The following is a 20,211-nucleotide window of genomic DNA, read 5'->3' as shown; positions in this document are numbered from 1 at the left end:
GATAAAATAGGTCTAACATGTACAGAAACTCTCGCCGTTAGTTCTCTTACCAGTTATCTCACCTAAGTGCAAAGCACTGTAGTACATTACAAAGATGAATGTGGTTCTAAGATCCACACTCTGTATTGGCGAGTTTAAACCTAATAATTAATTCTAAGCATTTTAGAATGATAGCTTTTCCTGTGACACTTATTTTTATCTAAGAAAAGCAAAAAAGGAAGTCTATGGTCTATGTAAAAATACATTTAAAAACTTGGTTACAACCGTGACTACATAAACTGATATGATTCAATTTTTTAAACAGAATATATGGTAATTGAAGTCTAGTAGGAAATAAATAATAATTCATCTTTAGCCCTTCTGGCCTTTAGCCATACAAGTAAACCTTTACCTGCCAAGAATAAAAATTTGGAAGAGAAGGTCCACAGTGTTCAATTTAAATAATTTACATGGCTCTTTAAAGTGTTTCTGTAAGACAATTTAAAACTTTTTGCTTTGCTATTATATTTTACAAACTGCAGCATGACGTTTAAACAAGAAAAAGGCAAGACACATAATACCAGGAATCTTAGTTAAAATTACCATATTATAATTTAAGCATCTAGGAGCAGGGATAAAGTTTATTAAAGCCAGATATTCAAAATGTGAATAAATCTAGCTATTCAAATAGCAGTGAGAAAGAGTCAAACACCAGACACCAACCCTTATATTTCAGCCTTATTAAAGGCTCATGATTTCCAATGAAGTGCCAATTTATATAGAGACATTGTGTTCAATAACTAAAATAACAATCAGCTGTAAATTCATTCTATAAAAGTGTAATTGCCAGTTGTTTTTTAACCATTAAAAAGAAAGCTTTAAGATGAACGATTTTTGACAGGAAACATTGGAACAAACTGATCTGAAACTAAAGGAAAAAGAGCAAGGGACTGTAGAAGGCAAAGGACTAAAAGAACAATGTTGTTTTCTCCAAATGCGTTGTTTAAGACTTCTAAGCTGCCTACTAGAAAAGAAAGGCTACATAGATTTAACATTAGTTCAGTATTAGACATAGTTCTAGTCATGGGTAAGTCTCTAAATGTTCAGCAGTTCGAATAAACAAATGTTTAGATGATTATCATAACCTCTCCAGTCTGCAAATTGTGCTGACTTTAAGAGTATAGCCTCTAATAGGAAATACCAGCAATTACACATCTGTTTGGGCCAGAAATACTGCCAAAACATACACTTTGGCACTACTTCAACGCTTTAGCAGCTGGTTGGAACTAGAAACTGAAACACATGGGAAAATGAAAAAATACACATTTTAAATGCCAAAAAGAGGCCAATTTCTGAAAGTGGAAAAAGTCCTCATTTTGGTGGGTTAAAATACGGGTGGGCTTGTAAATTAACAAGTACAATGGGGTACAAAATAACCATCTATTTGTAGTAAGGATAGTTACATACTTGTGCACTGAAAGGAGAATGTAAATTTAAACCAAATATCCTAAAGTACTAACTCAGTTAAGCAAAATCTCCCTAAAACCAAATTAAAATCCCTCCTTAAGACATTTTTTGGCATGAGGCATACAAAAAAACCCAAACTCAACCATGTCTACACGCATGCTGAGATTTATCATGTTGATCAGTATTTCCTTGTGCTCCCCTCCCTTTCTATTAACTCTTAAAGCTTTTTGTGGAAAGGTTCTCCTTTGTTGTGTCTGTCCAATGTCTGGAAAAATAGAATCCTAATCCACAACTGGGGTTCTTAGGTGTTCAATAATACAAATAAATAATAGGAAAAATTAACATTAATGCTGTACCTAAAATGCTATTTACAGACTTTCTGGCATGCTGTTTTTTAAAATATGACCACTTTTACTTACAGAATTGATCTTTTTAAAAAACTGAATGATGGAAATTATAGTGAGAACCTATTAGTATTTAACCTAAATTTCCCAAACTGTGAGCATTTGCAAAAGCACACACAAATGCAGCCTTTTTTAAATTTAGTTTTCCAGTGCCTACTATGATCATCTTTTGAGGTAGCTGGTCTAGGATTTGTGAAATCTGTAATACAGAAAAAAAAATGTTTCTTGTAAAGCAATGCTAAATCTAGTGAGCCTGTTGTCCTGTACATTAAACTCTAAAAGCAGCGCAGGTATCTTTATAGTACACTCTTGGTTAGTGGCATCACCCAAAAATGTTATGCTCTGTGAACCTTTTGTTCAAGTTTTTGTACGATCTTGTTCTTTTACTATATATTGTTTAACTGTAATTCTAACTCCAAAGCACAAAACAAATGGTTCTAGAAATCATCCAAATTTGAATACTTTGGTTTTGAAACAGAACAAGAGAAAGGAAGCAAGGGTACAGGCAAGGAGAAAGCTCAAATTATATATATTCTACCTGATAATTATTAACTGTGCTACCTATAACAGCACTTGTAGTTAAAAAGTTTGCCCAACATTTCCCACTGCAAGATGCTGTCTTCTGTTGCTTATAATGTTATCACTGGTTAACCATCTGGACTAACATTTCCCATGCCAGGTATTTGCTTCAGTCTGAATTTATTCAGAAAGTTTGAACAACAACAACAAAAGTTTCAGCCATTTCTGAGATTACAGTAAGTTAATTTTACTCTTTTCAATGCACTTGTTTTACTGAGGATCAGTAGTGCCTCCAAGTTTTGTAGCATGAACTTGAAATTTGGCAGGGGGTCACCCTGGTGACAGTGGCATATATTTTATCATCTCCATGAAAAGTCATCCTCGTTTAGCAAAATCTGAGTGCTAAAAAAATGACATATATATGAACTGCACTTGTTCTGTAAGGACATACTAAGAGTTGGCTACTAAGCATTCCAAACATTCCCCCTGTACCAGGCATATTCTGTTTCTATAGATTTCATACGTGCTGACTGGTTTGCTCATGCGTCATCCCCAATAACTTCACATATCCCATCACAACTCTGCAGGGGCTGAATAAGATTTTGCCTGTAATCATTCCTTCTGGCCACTGTGGCACAGGAAATGTAAACATGGAGAGTCTTACCTGTGCTTAGGTGGCAAGGTGAAGAATAAGCATAGATAAGGATAATGGAGTGGGATGAGGAGGAAGCAGTGTGGAGCTGGGGAGATTACAGGAGCCAGAGAATGGTAAGACACAGGAGGAAGGGCAACAAAAGCTAATTGGGGGAGGGTTGTCAATGGAGTAGAGAAGAATAGAAGGGAATTAGATTTTGGGGATGGGAAGGACAACAAACCCTAATTTTGGTAATTCCTAACCTGTGCACATTTAATTCTGCAGTCTTAATATTCTTTTGAACAAGGGATTTTTCTGTGTTGATGTAAAAAACTAACAGCCACCCAAATTAAGCCAAATACAAGGACCAAACCTAAAACTGAGTCAGCAGCATCACAAACCTTAAAAAATAAGCTTTTAGGGGATTCTTGTTTTAAGGAACAAAATACATCCCCTTAAAATTTGCATACAAAAGCCATGCCTTATTGCTCCTTCTGTTCCGAGGGAATTCTAGCACTGCTGTAAAGTCTGTCTTTAGAGAATGTTGCCCTCAAATCAACCTTTCAGGCAGCAAAACATATTATTCCTAGTAGCAAAATCAAAAATTCATGATTTGCTGCAATGATGGTTACTCATTTTGGGCAAAAGTCTTACTTGGGTCTTAGGTGCAACAGAGACCCAGATACAGTGGATTTATTGTGATTCTTTAGTACTGCATTCTATCCTAGACACAGTGGAGTTCTGCTTTCAGAGGCTCTTCACAAGGCACAATTGGTAGCATGAAAGGGTACGGCCAAGGTGTCAATGCTTATGCTGTGCCACTGGTCAAAATTCCTACATGGGGAAAGGTTGATGTAAGAGATGCTCTGCAGTAGGGCCTGTCCTCCCTGATTTCCCTGAGTAAGCTTGTTTTATCAAGCTTTGTGTAGGAGTACAGAATCTGGCCCCAAATGAAAATTTGCCAGGCCACCATTACAACAAAAACAAGGACAATGGAAACAGAAGTGCTATGATCCTGAAACAAATTAAGTTAAATCACCAAGAAGGATAGATCAAATGAGTAGGAAGCTACAGTATTAGGTCCAGAGCATTTAGGTTCATATTTAAATCTAAAAAAAATCAAAAATTGATATACAAGCTCATGTTTTCATCATGAGCCTCCAATATATATTTTTTTCTTTGAAGTCCAAAGCCCTAGACACAAGTGATTGTGTGTCAAATCTCAGCTTCCATTACAATTGTTGTAATTATCTCTGTGGTTGTCAGCAAAAAGCTTGAAAAACTAAGTGTATCCTAACAGTCAGAAACAAAAGGCCAGAAAAAAAATGGAGATACAGTTGGACTGAAGAGCCTTTTGATTTTTTGAGGCCCAATTTCTGGGGCTTTTGAAACTCTAGTTTTGGTAATATCGGATATCAATGACTCCAATTCTGAATCTGTCTTCTGCGTAAAAATATTTATTGCCCTGAGCTCCATAATGAGTCAAGACAGACTAAGAATCAGGAAGGCACACTACGTATTGCAATGATAAGTAAAGGAGGACAATTCCTCAATCCACTATTTCCTGATAAGACATGGGAACCTACTACCTAATAGGATTGTTATAGATGGTTATACCATATTCAGACATTTCTTACTGATGGTTGTGGGGAGTAGGGAAAAAAGGGAACAAGGAAGAAAACCTGTAGGCCATCATTTTGTATGTATGGACCTACTGCTATTCATTTTCTCAGACACACACATTACATTTTAGACATGCATGGGAAATTTACACAAGACATTCCAAATATTCCTAATGGCTAGTTTCTATATAGATCCTTACTGTGTTGTTGGACATACAAAACAACCTCGTTATAATGAACCCTTAAGAACCTGTGATTCAAGGTCATTAAAAGAGGGTGTTCTCTATAATAGGGTTAACCAATTTGCTGCATCACAAGAATGGGTTGGGGGGGAAGGTTTGGAAAAAATCAGTTCCTGCAGTTTGGTTTGCTTTGAAAGGAGGGCTTTTACCCCCCCCCCCCCCAAAAACAAACAAACAAACAAACCAAAAAACCCAAAAACCAAAAAAACCCCCAAAACAGCCAACCTAGGATTTGGTATAATGACATCATACTGTATACATGGCTTTATTTTTAATATTGTTTTAATAGTATAGTATCAAACTTGAAATAAAAAAATGCTTTTAAATATGAACCAGAACTTACCAAGATCCTCAAAGAACTAGTACATTTCTAACAGAAACATGTTCTGTAATTAAAATGAAGATCACTTTCCTATGTTCTGGGCCTCAAAAAGCATGCTTGATTCTATTAATGTGGGTTTAAGATTGAGGTCCACAAACACTGTGATAACACAAGCAAAAATTGACCCTTCTTTGACAGAGAAAGCCTAAAAGCCAAGAAAAAGTTGAGAATGGCTTCCAACTCCCCCCTCGCTGCAAGAAAAACAATAAACAACACTGTTGTAACAAGCCACAGAAAAAAGGACAATAGAGAAACTGTTAGGATAAGAAAAGAAAATACAGATAAAAGAGAATAATGTTTTTAATAAATAGGTATTAAATGTTAATTCCCAAAGAAACTCATGGCTAGCAGTTATTTTCATTCATTGCACAGAAATCTCTGAAAACAACTGTAAAAATGGCATCATGGTGTTTCATGCTCATTATATTTCAGTAACCTAACTTACAGGCCTATAGGTAACATGGGAACAGTAAACCATCCTGTTATATTTTGGCTTATATAGTATCACCATTAAGTGGTATTCTGAGGATCAAATTTTGTTCCCAGTTACATACTGCAAGACATTTTCCCCAAAATGTTACCCGCTTCCATATCTTTGCAATCAGTTTAATCCGACCAGCATCAAATGGCACCAGTGCATAGGGCAGCCCTAACTGCCCACGATCAACCTTCTCTGCAGCACAAATGTGGACATTGTGAAAGGGGTGTGTTTTATGCCCTGCTGGAGCAGTAGAGTCCACGGAGTGACACACTGTCTCCCAGGAGGGAAGGAAGGAGGGACGGAAGGGGGCATGCTGGAGGACTGTTTTCTTCTGAGAAGCAGCACAGCGTGTACAGACTTTCACTTTCTCAGGAGAAATTGCCCTGGGAGTGATGTAACCCTAGTTGCTATCCAGGTTCTCTCTCCTGGAGCGGCCATTTTATTCTGAGAGAAAAAGACTGAACATCAGTACACTCATGGTTTCTCCTGGGAAAGCAGCGACTCTTCCAGGAGAAACTAAATGTCTGTAGGAGTCCACTATCTACAAATTCTGCTTCCAATGCAAATGTAATCTCTATATGTGCATACAAATGTGGACAAAATGGGATGCAATTAAATTTAGTTGACTATTCTGTTGACAATGCATATAAATGAACAGAAGGAAATGCAGGCTAAGAAAGCTGTTAGCTTTGAGGGACTAACAGATACAAAGAATGTAAAATAGTTGATCTGTCAGAAATGTAAACAAGTAGGGTACCAGACCTTTTAAGAAAGAAAGTGCTGTATTTACTAAATCATTTTTTTTTCAGAGTAGACCATCAGTTTAAGCAACAGCATGTTGACAAATTGTACTTCAGCTTCTTTGGGGGAAAGCATCAGATCTCTGAGATTCTCCCTAAGTCCTGCTAACTTAAATGATGTTTTGAGGTTAAAGTTTCGTCTTGAGCTATTCTGACTTCTCAAAGACAAACACAGTATTAATGTATCCAGCCATAGGGGACATTTTGTTGTTATTTGCTTAGAACACTTCTGAAACAAGCATTCAGTCACTTTTATGTGCTAATTCACCAACACGCATCTGGGTAAGATATATCTGAGTGCTGTACTTAAAAAAAAAAAAAAAAAAAAAGTTAAATAAAGAAAGCCTTCTCAACAGGCTAATCTAAAAATTACCCAAGCAGTACAATACTATAGCAGTACTGTTACTCACCCAATTCTGAGAGCAGCAAAGCAAAAGATCTTTCAAACATAAAAATGTGAATATATAATTATTCCCAACCACTCAATAGATTTAGACTGACCGCCTTATTTCAAGAAAAGTCAGAAAATACAAGCTGGCTTTCAGTGACCATGAGAGTATATAAAACAAGAGTGCATAATCTATAGAAGATAGTGCATTTACCTTGAGATAATTTGCCCAATTAAATTAAAGGTTAAATGACTAAATCAATATAGAACATAAAATTTTGATCAATCAAGATCTATTTACGCTACTTAATAGATTCAAATTTGTTAATACAAAAACATACATACAAAATTCTCACTATTCCCCAAATTTTAAATTATTCAGAACCTTTTATGAGCAAATTCATGAGCACTGCATAAGTGTCCTTAAATTTCTTAAAAAGAAGAATTCAAGGCAAAAAAGAAGTGTGATAGTCCAGTTCTGTTTTTTTTCATGCTTTGGTGTTAAAAGCACAGCAGATAATTGTGCAAAGTAATTTTGCTCCCATCTATTATTAGTGTTACTGTTGGCTTTAAATACTGCGGAAAAAATACCAAAACCCCTTAATACATATCCCTGTAGATTTCTTGTAGTAAAGGGTGTAAGTGTGCATCAGATTCAGTCTTTTTGATTATCTGAACAAGTTGAGCATGCTCTGTGACAAGTTGTCGGAGGTCAGCCATTTTCAGAAGAAGTTTTGGGAAGAGGAAGATGTCATCAGGATGGTTGTTTTGCAAGTGTAGTTTTAGTACATGTACAATGCTCTCCTGCATCTTTTCAATGTGTCCTACATTTACAAGACCAGGACGATCTGTTCACAAAACAAACAAAAGAACACAGCTTAACTTTACAATTGTTTTACTTGTTTTTACCAGCTTTAGAACCTGATCCAGGACCCACCAAGGGCAATTGGAATATTCCCATTAATTTCAAATGGGTTTTGGATCAAAGCCAAAGTAAAATCCTGTCTTTAGTACTTTCTCTCTCTCTAAATTGCTCCTCATGCTTTTGGCAAAACTCCCCCTTCTTCCCCCAAAGGCTGAAATCTTACATTAAAATATACGTTGTGCTACAGGAAAAAGATTGGAGGTGCCTAACAGTAACACTAATATCTGGTTCTGTGTTCACATGTCAAAGTGTTAGGGGTCTCCCAAGCAAATTGGAAGGGCAAGGAAGACCAACAACTTATTTCTAGTAAGTTCTTCAGGATATACCTTATACCAAATTGGCACCCATAATAATTATTGCCAAATCTGTTTGTACCACCCATTATTAAGATTACCTGACACTTCCCACAGTAAGACTCTTCTTTCTGTTGCTTAGAACTTTCTAATACTTTAAATTGTCTGAGCTCAGCCTTTTCCTAAGATGTAATGTCTCTCACGCATTTTTTAAAAAGTTTCAGTCCAAATGGTTCAAGCATTTGAGAGGCTACAGGAGAAAAACAAATAGTGCCTACTGGATTCCCTTGACCTTTTTTAGAACTCCTATGTTTTGAAAATAGAGCTTGAAATCTGCCAAGAAATGATTAGTCATCCTCAAAATAATCTGCCTCAATCAGGCAAAATTACAGGTTTTTCAGGAATAGTTGCATTCTTGGAATTTAGAAGCTAACTTCCCCAAGGAGTCCTGTCCACACAAGGTATGCCCCAGGACAGAGGTGAGCAGGATTTTCTTGGGAAATGTAGCTCTGAGCTACTGAAAGTCTAGACACCTGTGCTAAGAGAAGGGGAACCTGTCTTTTGTGCTATCAATGACCCTCTTATAGGTCTAGAGAGCATAGAGAAGGAAACTGCTTGATCTTAATGCAGGAGAAGAGCTTGAATTACAAGAAGTGACAAGGACCAGAGGCTACCAAGGGAGGTCAAGAGAAAGTGGAACAAGGAGCCAGGACAGAAACCAGTGAGGGCTGGGGATGCGAAGGAGCCTGGGTCAAGACATCTGAACTGGGAGTCACTTGGATGGTTTGACTAGACAATAAGGGTAGGAAAAACCACCTTACCAGACGAGGAGCTGAAAATGTCAGGGGACAGGATTTTTATTTTGTGTCAAGATTTTTACTCTGACCACTGTATTGTTGGGAGGTATGTTAGACAGGCTTTTGGACACAAAGTGCCCTTTCTCAGGTCTGGGAAGAAGGTACACACAGGACAAGGGACAAAGAATGATTACATAAGAAACCCCTTAGACGCAGGGGTAGCAGTGGACGTAGTCTTTCTGGACTTCAGGAAGGCCTTCGACACCATCTCTCACCCTATTCTCATTAAAAAACTAGGGGACTATGGTGTCGACACCTACACAGTCAGATGGGTTGCTAACTGGCTGGAGGGCCGCACCCAGAGAGTGGTTGTGGACAGGTCATTTTGACCTGGAGGGATGTGGGCAGGGGTCCCCCAGGGCTTGGTCCTCGGACCCGCACTGTTCAACACCTTCATCAGTGACTGGGACGAGGGGGTAAAAAGCACCCTATTCAAATTTGCTGATGACACTAAGATGTGGGGGGATGTGGGCATGCTAGAAGGGAGGAATAGGCTGCAATCAGACCTAGACAGGTTACAGGGGTGGGCAGATGAGAACAGGATGGGTTTCAACACTGACAAGTGCAAGGTGCTGCACCTGGGGAGGAAGAACCAGCAGCATACCTACAGGCTGGGGAACTCTCTTCTCGTCAATGCAGAGGCAGAACAGGATCCTGGAGTCATTATTGATGCCAAAATGAACATGGGCTGACAGTGTGGGGACGCGGTCAGGAAGGCCAACTGCACCTTGTCGTGCATCCACAGATGCATCTCAAGCAGGTCCAAGGAGGTGATCCTCCCCCTCTGCGGCACTGGTCAGGCCACAGTTGGAGTACTGCGTCCAGTTCTGGGCGCTGCACTGTTCAGGAGGGATGTGGACAGCATTGAGAGGTCCAGAGGAGGGCCACCTGCATGATCAGGGGGCAGCAGGGCAGGCCCTACGAGGAGAGACTATGGGACCTGAACCTGTTCAGCCTCCACAAGAGACGGCTGAGGGGGGATCTAGTAGCCTGTTACAAACTAGTCAGGGGGGACCAGCAGGCATTGCGGGAGTCCCTGTTCCCCCGAGCCCTAAGAGGAGTGACAAGAAATAACGGTCACAAGCTGGCAGAGGGTAGATTCAGACTAGACATCAGGAGGTGCTACTTCACCGTCAGGGCAGCTAGGATCTGGAACCAACTTCCAAGAGAAGTGGTGCTGGCTCCTACCCTGGGGGTCTTTAAGAGGAAGCTAGATGAACACCTTGCTGGAGTCGTTTGAGCCCAGTGCTCTTTCCTGCCATGGCAGGGGGTCGGACTTGATGATCTGTCCAGGTCCCTTCCGACCCTACAAACTATGAAACTATGAAAAAAAGTCAGGGTCGAGTTAAGTGATGAGAGTGGAATTGGCATGAGGACGCAGTACTTGATACTACACGATCACATTTCAACAGGACCCCTTCCTCTTTCAGGGTATTGAATGGATGATGCGCATTTAAAAAAGAAGAGTTCTCTCATTGTTTCATTCTTATTAGTCTGTTGCTATAGGCCTTTCTTGCTTCACACTATTTGAATCCTGCTCTGAAGTCAGAATTACTTGATTCCTTATGCACTTTTCCATGATACTCCTTACTATGTCATTCAAATACAGTATAACCTCATAAGTCTGGCATGCTCGCGACCGAGCACCTGCCAGATATTTGAAAATGTGAGATCTTTTAAACCAGCATAGCGGCTAGTCACGGAGTGGGTAAGTGGTGGGGGGAGGGTTGGGGTGGCTGGTCCTGGAGCAGCGGCTGCATGCGGAGCAATTATATGGGGTGGTGACTGGTGGCAGCAGCTGCCACATGCAAGGTTCCCCCTCCATGTCCAGGAGGGTGGGGGGAAGTGGCGGCTGGTCCTGGAGTGGCAGGGGGAAGAGCCAGATTTTTGATAATTCTGGATTTATGTACTGTCTACTATACTTGACAAATATTAACCCTGTAAGATAAGGCAGTATTATTCCCATTTTTGTATGTGGAACAGAAATAAGAAGTATTCACTAATTTTGTGAATCTAAAGACACCCAAGGCTTGAATTTTCAGAGAACTTAATGTGCTCAAAGCAAAGTTTCCATTTATTCCAATGGCAGCTGTGAGTAGCCTGCCTTCCATAAATCAGTCCCAGAGGTGTGAAGTCAAGCACCCAGAAAATTAGAACACAATTAGCAACTAGCTGAGAAAAGTTTGGTTTGAACAATACTTCTAGAATTTCCTAGGAACCATGGCAAGAAAGGGCATCATCCTGTTACCCAAGTAGCATTTGAGTGCCATAACTATGTAACTGTCCTCATTCCTGGCAATGCCCTGCCTCATTCCTAAGTTTCAACTTCTGCAACAGCAGGTCATAGCCTCCTCACCACAACCCTGATTGATTCTGTGCACTAAGACAGGAGTACTGGGGGGAGCAAAGCAGTCCAGCCCTGATCCTGATCCAGACATGTACAGCTGGGGCGGGGTGGCCCCAGTCTGGATGTGCCTGGAGGGGGTGGGGATTTAACAGCCCCGATCCAGATGCACAGAAGCACGTGAGGTAGGAAGTGGAGCAGCCCATCCTAAATCCAGACATATGCGGGAGGGGGGGAGGGGGCAGACTCAGCCCTAATCCCGTTGACTGGACAAGACTGGATCTGGCTGCGTGGAGCTTCCACTGTGAGGTTTCCTGACCCACGGGGATCCCCTCAGGCTGCAGTCTCACCTTGTGGCATTTCTTTGTCGGTTTCAGAAATTAAAAATATTTCTTCAAGCTAAACCCTATTCCTCAAAAAGGATACTCTTCAGAATCCAACTGAAAGCAAAGCACCAAGGCCCCAGTCTAACAACAACATATATACAGACATGTTCCAACATAGCACAACATGGGATCAAAGCCCATATAATACCTCATAGAAACAACCAATCTTAGGCAAAAATTCAAATCAATTGCAACAACAATAACTGCATTATAATTACTAATAACAGAATGATGTTAAATACCTTTTAATAATAAATGTTTATTCTTACCTCCACAGCAAATGATAGCAGCCACAAAGAGGGATATATCACTGTCATCAAGCTCCAGTGAATTAAATTTCATTGCAAAGTCAAACTTCGGCTCCATGATATCACAAAATGGCTTTCTTAGGCTTTTCAGAAACTCTCGAGTTATAAAACCATTTCCATAGGCAACGAGCATCCCATCTTTGTTCATCACTGAAGCTAGCATGGCAAATATGGCTTCATAAACTCCATATTTTAATAGGGTCACCTGATCATTCAAGTCAAGGTTTGAGAAGCCAGGGATAGATTTGGCAAACTCAGTTAATTCCGTTACAGTCTCTACAGATGTGCACTGGCAACAATGAAAGATTCGAACTTCTGCTTCCTTGTTCTGAATTCCATTAGCTACCAGCTTTGCCACCAAAGTCTTCTCTGCCATGCACAATGTATCCATGTCATGTATGACAAATGGCTACAGAGAAAAGGTCTAATTAATTCATTTACAAAATAAAATGTTAATAGAATTAGCTTCTTTAATATTTTAACAAAACAGATACACGTGTCTCATAAAAATCAGGCTTCAACTATTAATAAAACCCTAAACTAAGAAGTGGCAAGTAACATATGTATTTGTGTGGTTTATAAAATAGCTCCCCTACTTCCCAACCTCATATATAGTGGACCTGAATCTCATCTTATTCAATTTAACTTGCTATAAAATAAATACCTTATATTAAAGTTAATCTCAATAGAAAAAAGTAAAAAACCCACAAAAACTCCACAGATTTCAGTCTACCCATGTAATTTTATAGTGCAAAACAAACAACTACAAGCTGTAGGTTGGCTGCTGCTTTTTACAGGGATAATAGTTCATTTTCTTACTATCTTCAACGTCTTATAGGAGGCATATACTCACTTCCTGGATAGGAAAAATGGGATAGCTGAATGCAAAAAACAGGAAAATGCTATAAAAGCAGGCTTGATTATTAAACACAAATATTTACACCCATGTCCTATAAAATGTTATTGATCTTGGTGTCTGAGAGGAAAAAAAAAAAGTCACCAAGCATTCAGTGCTTAGTGTAAGAGACTAAATTATAGTTTCAGAAAATTATAATAAAACCAGATACACTGTTTTGAATATCTACTCTCCCCTTTTCGAGGAATAATAAATTTGGTAGTAGAAAAGATCTAAGCCAGTTACTAGATGAAGATATTAAAAATTAGAAGACTGAGCTTTTTTTCCCCCCATTTATGGAGAAGTTAGCTCTGGCATGAAACAGTATATCTACAACATGACACCTCCCCACAAGCTAGTAAGAGCATAATACAGGTTTCCCTTGATTTATGTGGGTTCTTTATATGTGAATTCACTCTTATATGATAAGCATATTTAGACCCATAATTCGTTATATGAGGGGTAAATTTGCTCTTATGTGATCAGCAAGTAAGTCTGTGGGGGGAGGGGAAAGGGCCGCGGCCCCACTCACCCCATCCCTGGCTGCAGCGGCCCCGGGAGCGGCTGACACCAGCTGCCTGCAGCTGCTGGGCTGCACCGTGCTCTGCCTGTCCCTCCCGCGCCTGGGCTCTGCATGTCCCTACTCACCTCAGCTCCTGGGCTGTGCCATGCCGTGGTGCAGGCAGCTGGTGTTGGCCACTCCTGGGGCTGCTCCAGCATGGGCTGGGGTGAGTGTGGACAAGTGGAACCCCTGGCGGTGCAGGGTGTGGCACTCACCCCAGTCCCGGCTGCAGTGGCTCCATGAGCAGCTGGCCCTGGGAGCAGCTGCCTGGGCGCTGCCTGTCCCCACTCATCTCTGCTCCCAGGCTGCACCGTGCCCTGTTGCAGGCAGCTGGCATCAGCCACTCCCAGGGCTGCTACAGCAGGGGCTGGGGCGAGTGGGGACAGGCAGAGCCCTTGGCGTTCGTGGCATGGTGCAGCCCAGCAGCTACAGGCTGCCTTGTGCAGCCCTGGGAGCAGCACCCTTCCCCCTGCCCCTTTCCTAGTCCCAGCCTCACTCCTTCCCTCCCTCACTGCCATGGGAACCTATCCCTTTTTGTTACATTGTAAAGTGGGTTCGCTTTATGCGAATTTGATTTATGAGCCGTTCTCCGGGAATGCATGTACCGCATAAATCGAAGGAAACCTGTATATACAATTCCTATTTGTACTAATGAACATCAATACACAATGTTACTAATGTACATTAGCAATTACAATATTAATATGTTCATAGATTGTAAGGGGCTGGAAGGGACCTTGCAAGAACATCTGGTTCAGCTTCCCTCTTTTTGTTTTGTTATTTATTTATTTTTTTACTTTTAATGATTTTGGGGGCTCAGCTTGAGATACTGAAGAAAGCCAGGCCTGGTCTTGAAGGAGCTTCTGAGCGTCAAGTCAGGCTCCCTTGAGGAGTCTCAAGCTGAGGACCCAAAATCATGACTCTCTCCCATTATTGTATTATATACTTATGCTCTGTAACTCTTGGCAAAGGCACAACTTTGCTGTGCCCTGAATTGACTACCTATAAAAATTCAGATATTTAAAGTATTTGATGAAGAGATGTGGACGAAGAGTTGTAAAAAGGTGAAGCTTTATCATCATCATCTTTATTCTTAATTGGCAATATATTTACTTCCCCCAGTATTAAAACTAGTTTGAAGTCAAATATCACAGTTCATTTCTGCTCAATAGCAACTAATTTACTGTTCCCTGCCACTTTGAGTTAACAACTGTCCATCTAGCAATTTACTATAATCTGGGCTTGTTATTTTCCATTTACAAGGTAATTTTTTGTTACAGCTTCCCACTATAGTGACCTTAGGTATCAAGAATCAGATTAACTAGATATTCTTTTTCTATCTTTTATGTCTATATTACACCCTTTATTCCCCCAAATGATCTGCTTGAGAGTTCTCCAGCATTATAATGCAACATCTAGCTCTTGCATAGCAGCTCTACTATAAAAAAAGCAAAGAGACTTACTGGGTTGTTACTGGTCTTGCCTGCCAGAATGACTCTGGCTTTGACCTTGTTCATATTGAAATTTTTCAGGTAGGCCTCATAAATTTGCTTGGCAAGAGATTTAAGATCTGCCATTTCTGAATCTTCTACATAGTTTTCACCTGTTAGAATTTCAGCTTTCAATTTTGCCTTCTCTGACCTTGGCATTCGTCCAAAACGGATGGCTGATAGGAAAGATGCATATATCATGAATACAGAAACAACAATCAATGCTATTTTTATTTCTTGGTTACAAAGGTAAGGCTGTCATCTAGAAAGAGTAAGCACTAGAAGTAGACCATAATCTATACTATAGTAAAGCCAGGAACAGACTAAAGCCAAAGAGCCATTATCTAATTATCAAGGTATAAAGTGTCAAAAGAATTTGGCAAGTGCCTGATCTTGCAGCTGTGTGTTAGACATACTTTGAGGATGCTTATCAAATTAGGCCCCTCAGGAAACCCTGGTTATGCTTATGCTCTGCAAGGTAGTATTGTGAGGGGCAAATACAGTAGACTTGCTCAGAGCACACCTCACACATTCCACCTGGATCAGAAGCCTCACAAAATGAAGATGAAATTATTTTAGTTTTAAAATATTGTTGGAGAAGGATGTGATAATGGACATATTCACTTTATATGCAATAATCTAGTGGCTTGACTACACATTCATGGAGCAGGAGCCCTAGACACCAAATCCTGGGGCATTCAAATATGACATCCCCCAGAAGAGCATCCCACCACTAGGCTGTAAGGAAGAACATGCTGGCACATGTACAGTACTGCATTGACACAACTACACTACTTCTGGTTGGGAGCTAGCATGTAAGAAGCGGGCAAGGTGGGTCTCAGTATGGTGCTGTCCTGTACCATGCAGACATATGTCCATACACCGATTCACTTAGGTTTAGGATCCTTATGGGGCTCAAGCGGAACCTAGCTGCTGAGCTACTCATACTTGGGTAGTTCTGGGCAGACACTGGAAACAGAGCTAACGATACCTAGCAGATTTTCAAAGTCAAACCAGAAGGCACGTAATGAGTGTCAGTGTCTCCAGGACTTGGTGATTATACAGGAGGGTTTAGTTTTTATGAATCAGTTTTATTCTTGGACAATTAAATGTGCCTAGAGTCCTGTTCTAAGTATTTAAGTCCTATTTTTATATCTAAAACCTAGCTCACTGTACAAGCGGAAGAGAATCCGTAACAGCAAAATACTGGACACCTGTAAACAAGAGAGTGAATACTTCAAGTACTAAGCATGTTAGTAAATACACCATCATAAATTACAGTCAAGAAATGATGCATATCATTTATGGTACAGTCGAATTGTTGGATGCTTGAATTTACATACATACAAAATAAGCTCCAAAGTGCAAAAAGATATCTAATACGCATAACAGAATATAAATAAAGTAGGAAGATGTTTAAATATTGTTGTTGATAGTGGCAAAGTAAATACTCACATTTCAGATGTATGCTAAGTACTTAACTATAAATTTAATCCAACTTTGTGATAAAATAAAATTTAAATTTTGCTTATGTAAACATTTTAAACTGAGAATTAAGAATGCTTTTCACTTCAATAAAATCTACTTACTGATGACGCTACTCATGAATACTGTAGAAAGGATGTTGTTTTAGTGAACTTTCATTTGGTTGATCAAATTGAATTATATTTTAAAAGAGGAGTCTTGTAGAAACAAATACTTAATTCACCCTGAAATAAAAAATATTTCTTTTTTCCAATCAACTGCACTCACATGCCTCTTTTGGATTATTTATTTACTTATTTATAAATAGGAAGCCTATTTTAATAATTTTGGCAGAAAATATCCCTTAAATTTGTTCAAATACTGTGCACTCAAAATATGATCATTAAAAAAAAAGGGGGGGGGAGGAAACCCCCCCCTAAAATGAGGTTCTGATCCTATATCAGGGATGAATTCTGCATCCATGTAATTCTTAGTGTAGGATCAGGGCTTATTGTAAATACACTATAAAATCTTGAGGTCTTTATATATACTCAGTCAGTGTAAGCACAGAATCACACACTAGTAAGTTACTCAACATGTCTACTTTCAGAATTGAGCTCTTCGTTGTGAACTAGCAAACAAATTAAGGGCACTCTTACCTACCATTATGTGACATTCCAACTGAAAGGCACTTCTGAAAACGACAGTATTGGCACTTATTACGATTTTTTTTCTGAATTTTGCAGCTGCGATCACATTTATCATAGGTGAGTTTCAGTCGAATTGTTCTCCTAAAAAAACCCTATTAAAAAGTTTGAGAGAACATTATATATTGTGAGATAACATGAAGTAAGAAGTCGAATAAACTTTATCCATATAGCTCCATTTCTCTTTTCTATTATTCATAATAGTCACTGATAAAAATCAGATGAACATTAATCTGCATAAAAAAGATATTTTTATAGTAAAGTCTGAACTATTAAAAAGACAGTAGTTTTCTTATTTTGTTAAATGTAGTAATATATGACTACAACCAAATTTACAGTTGATTTAGATAGAACGTGGTTCTACGTCTACTCCCTGCTTCCCAATCTTTTGTTGGTTAAAGGTCAAAAGGACCTTCAATGTAATTTTAAAGCAGTCTTTAAGGATCAAGAACTCCCATGCACTCTACCCTGCACTGTTTTACAGAGTCATGTGCTGTTCCAGGTTTCTCTGTCAGGATGATACCCATCTACCATGTGTACACACACACACACACACACACACACACACACACACACACACACACACCCCCCCCCTCAACAGATGCAACAAGGATTCTCTCTTCCTAATTTCTGGGTGTGGGGACAAGGTGGATAAAAGACTAAAAGAAAAGCCAAGTATGACAAGGTAAGCATCTTATGAAAACCTGTAGGTAAACAGAAATTACCATGGTATCTTCATATGGCAAATGCAATGCCAGGTTCATACTGAAACATCACAATAGTGTTGCAGAACAGTAAGACATCACATGCAATGCCAGGATGTCACAAAGTTCCATGTGTCTGCAATGACAACTTCTCATCATTTACATCTTGCACAAGCTTTTGTTTCATCTGTCACTTAGTTCTGCTGTGTCTGCTTTTCCCCCAGAGGCCTGGAGAAAGGTACTGTGATACTTAAAAGCTCTTCTATGCCTATCCCAACCATGCAGTTGGTCCCATAAAAGATATCACAAGAATTCTTGCCTCTTGCACATTTCCTGGACCATCACTGCAACGTCACCTCAGAACATTTATATCTTGATATTCTGACCCAAGAGGTTTTAAAGTTGAGTGAGGGTGAAAAAGATGCACATTTAAATGAGGCAAACAATGAGGCTAACGTTGCTAGTTCAACGCTAATGAGGCTAACGGAGAAGTCGCACATACTAGCTACAATAAGGAACTTGGGGAGGATCCCACACCTATATTATTTGCTCTGGAACTGGAATACTAACAAATTCTTTCTGCACCAGCTTCAGAAAAAACTGTTTCCACTAATTCCCCACTTTTCTAATCCAGCAACATTGTATATGCTCCACACTAGAATTCCCTACCATACTACACTTGCATTTGCAACCACAACAGATTGTACAAATCATCCATTTACTCATGTATAATAACTTAATTCAACAACCAACACTTCCTCCAACCCCTGATATAGCTATGGACATAATATGACAACCTCTTCAGGAGCCACCCAGAAGAGGTTTTTTTTTGTTTTGTTTTGTTTTTTTTTTTTAGAGAATTGCTCCAAACTTGTACTATAGCTACACTACATAGACGATATTTTCATCAATCTGGATTTGCACTAAAGGTTTAACAACTATCACCTTCAACTGAAGTATTTTGGGAATACTCTTATACCTACATCAGCTTCCTAGACATCACAATCTATATATGGGAGGGAACCCTATAAAGCACTACAGAAAACTCACAGACCACACACTTATATCAACAAACTAGCAATCGACCCAAACACACCAAAAACACAGTAATCTAGTCAAGCCCTCGGATACCACAGAATCTGCTTTGAGAAGAATACTTGTGACCCCAATCTTGCAAAACTGAAAACTGCCGTTACCCAGCAAAAGTGCTCCAGCAGATAAATAGATCACATCTTTTGATGAGCCACCCCTCAGCAGCCTAGTACAATACAAGAAAACAAAACCCCATTGACCACGCACCCTTGATTCGCACATGCTACCCAACACTTGAACCTATAAGAAGGATCATCGGATCATCAAACAATTATAGCATGTTTTTAAAAAGGACCAGACCCTGAGAAAAATATTCCCAGCCTCAACAAAAAGTACAAGTCTGGTCAACACATCTCTACTGTTACAACAATCAACACTCCCCACAACAAAGCCACCAGAATCCATGGGTCATACATATATCATATTCTGGGATAGACACATCTCATCCAATGCAATAAATGTCCTCATGGCAAATGTAGGTGAAACCAAACAAAAACTATGAGAATGAATGATCACAGAAGAAAGATGAAGGCAATAAAACACAGGTAGGAGAACATTTTTCACAGGAAGAAAAAAGAAAAAGAAAATCACTGCCTGACCTCACAGTTTGTGGTCCAAGGAAATCTACCCAAAACCTTTACAAGATGAGGATAGGAACAGAAATTCATCAGCCTACTGGACATTAAGTACCAGGGATTTAACACAGACAATGACTTCATGGTCCACTGTAATCTACTTGATAACCTCTGCACTTCACAGGTAATAACAACCTTTCTGAACAATCTTGTTCCTCCTTTATCAGGTTTTTACCACATCTTCCTGCCTGTTAGCTACCTGATAATTTCTTTTATATCCTGTTTTTATTTACACATGGAGTGTTATGCAAATGTTTATTCCATCTGCTACTTAGCTCTTCTTTGTCCACTTCTCTCCCAGAGGCCTAAGGGGGTGCATCCAGACGACCCATCTGTGGCACTGTACGTACTGACATTCCCTGTACTGCTAGTTTGAACCGCAGAGTGGGATTTTTGACCCTGGGAGATCCTGGGATCAAAAAACCCCATGCAGCACACATGGCAGCAGTGCGCTCTGCCTAAAACTGTAGCCTGCCTGGCTGCAGCCAGACTCCAGCTGCTGGCCAGGCTCCTTGCAGCAGGATTGCCATGACTGCTGCTCCCAGAGGCCCCCAGGCTGCTGGGGCCATAGGCACCAGCTCCATGGGTGCTCTGGGGCTCAAGCACCCACTGCAAAAAAAAAAAAAAAAAA

At 39.8% G+C, this 20,211-nt stretch overlaps 1 protein-coding gene across 7 annotated transcripts in view; it reads right to left on the bottom strand.

The window, feature by feature from the left end:
- Nucleotides 1–5,531: 5,531 nt before the first annotated feature.
- The window catches only part of PPARA (peroxisome proliferator activated receptor alpha), a 55,303-nt gene continuing 40,623 nt past the window's right edge, over nucleotides 5,532–20,211 (bottom strand). For 6 of the 7 annotated variants that reach the window (XM_025214145.1, XM_006032387.2, XM_025214144.1 and 3 more), the window contains 4 exons: nucleotides 17,106–17,244; nucleotides 14,952–15,154; nucleotides 11,993–12,440; nucleotides 5,532–7,766 (listed from right to left, as the gene is read on the bottom strand). In XM_025214145.1, coding sequence (XP_025069930.1) covers nucleotides 7,519–7,766; nucleotides 11,993–12,440; nucleotides 14,952–15,154; nucleotides 17,106–17,244 — 1,038 coding nt within the window. In that variant the 3' untranslated portion in view covers nucleotides 5,532–7,518. The remainder of the gene's footprint in view (nucleotides 7,767–11,992; nucleotides 12,441–14,951; nucleotides 15,155–17,105; nucleotides 17,245–20,211) is intronic. The other variant, XM_025214148.1, reaches the window with a different exon arrangement.

Source organism: Alligator sinensis, unplaced genomic scaffold (assembly GCF_000455745.1).
Source record: "Alligator sinensis unplaced genomic scaffold, ASM45574v1 scaffold91_1, whole genome shotgun sequence".
Taxonomy (NCBI): domain Eukaryota; kingdom Metazoa; phylum Chordata; order Crocodylia; family Alligatoridae; genus Alligator; species Alligator sinensis.
This window is presented reverse-complemented; position numbering and strand designations above follow the sequence as displayed.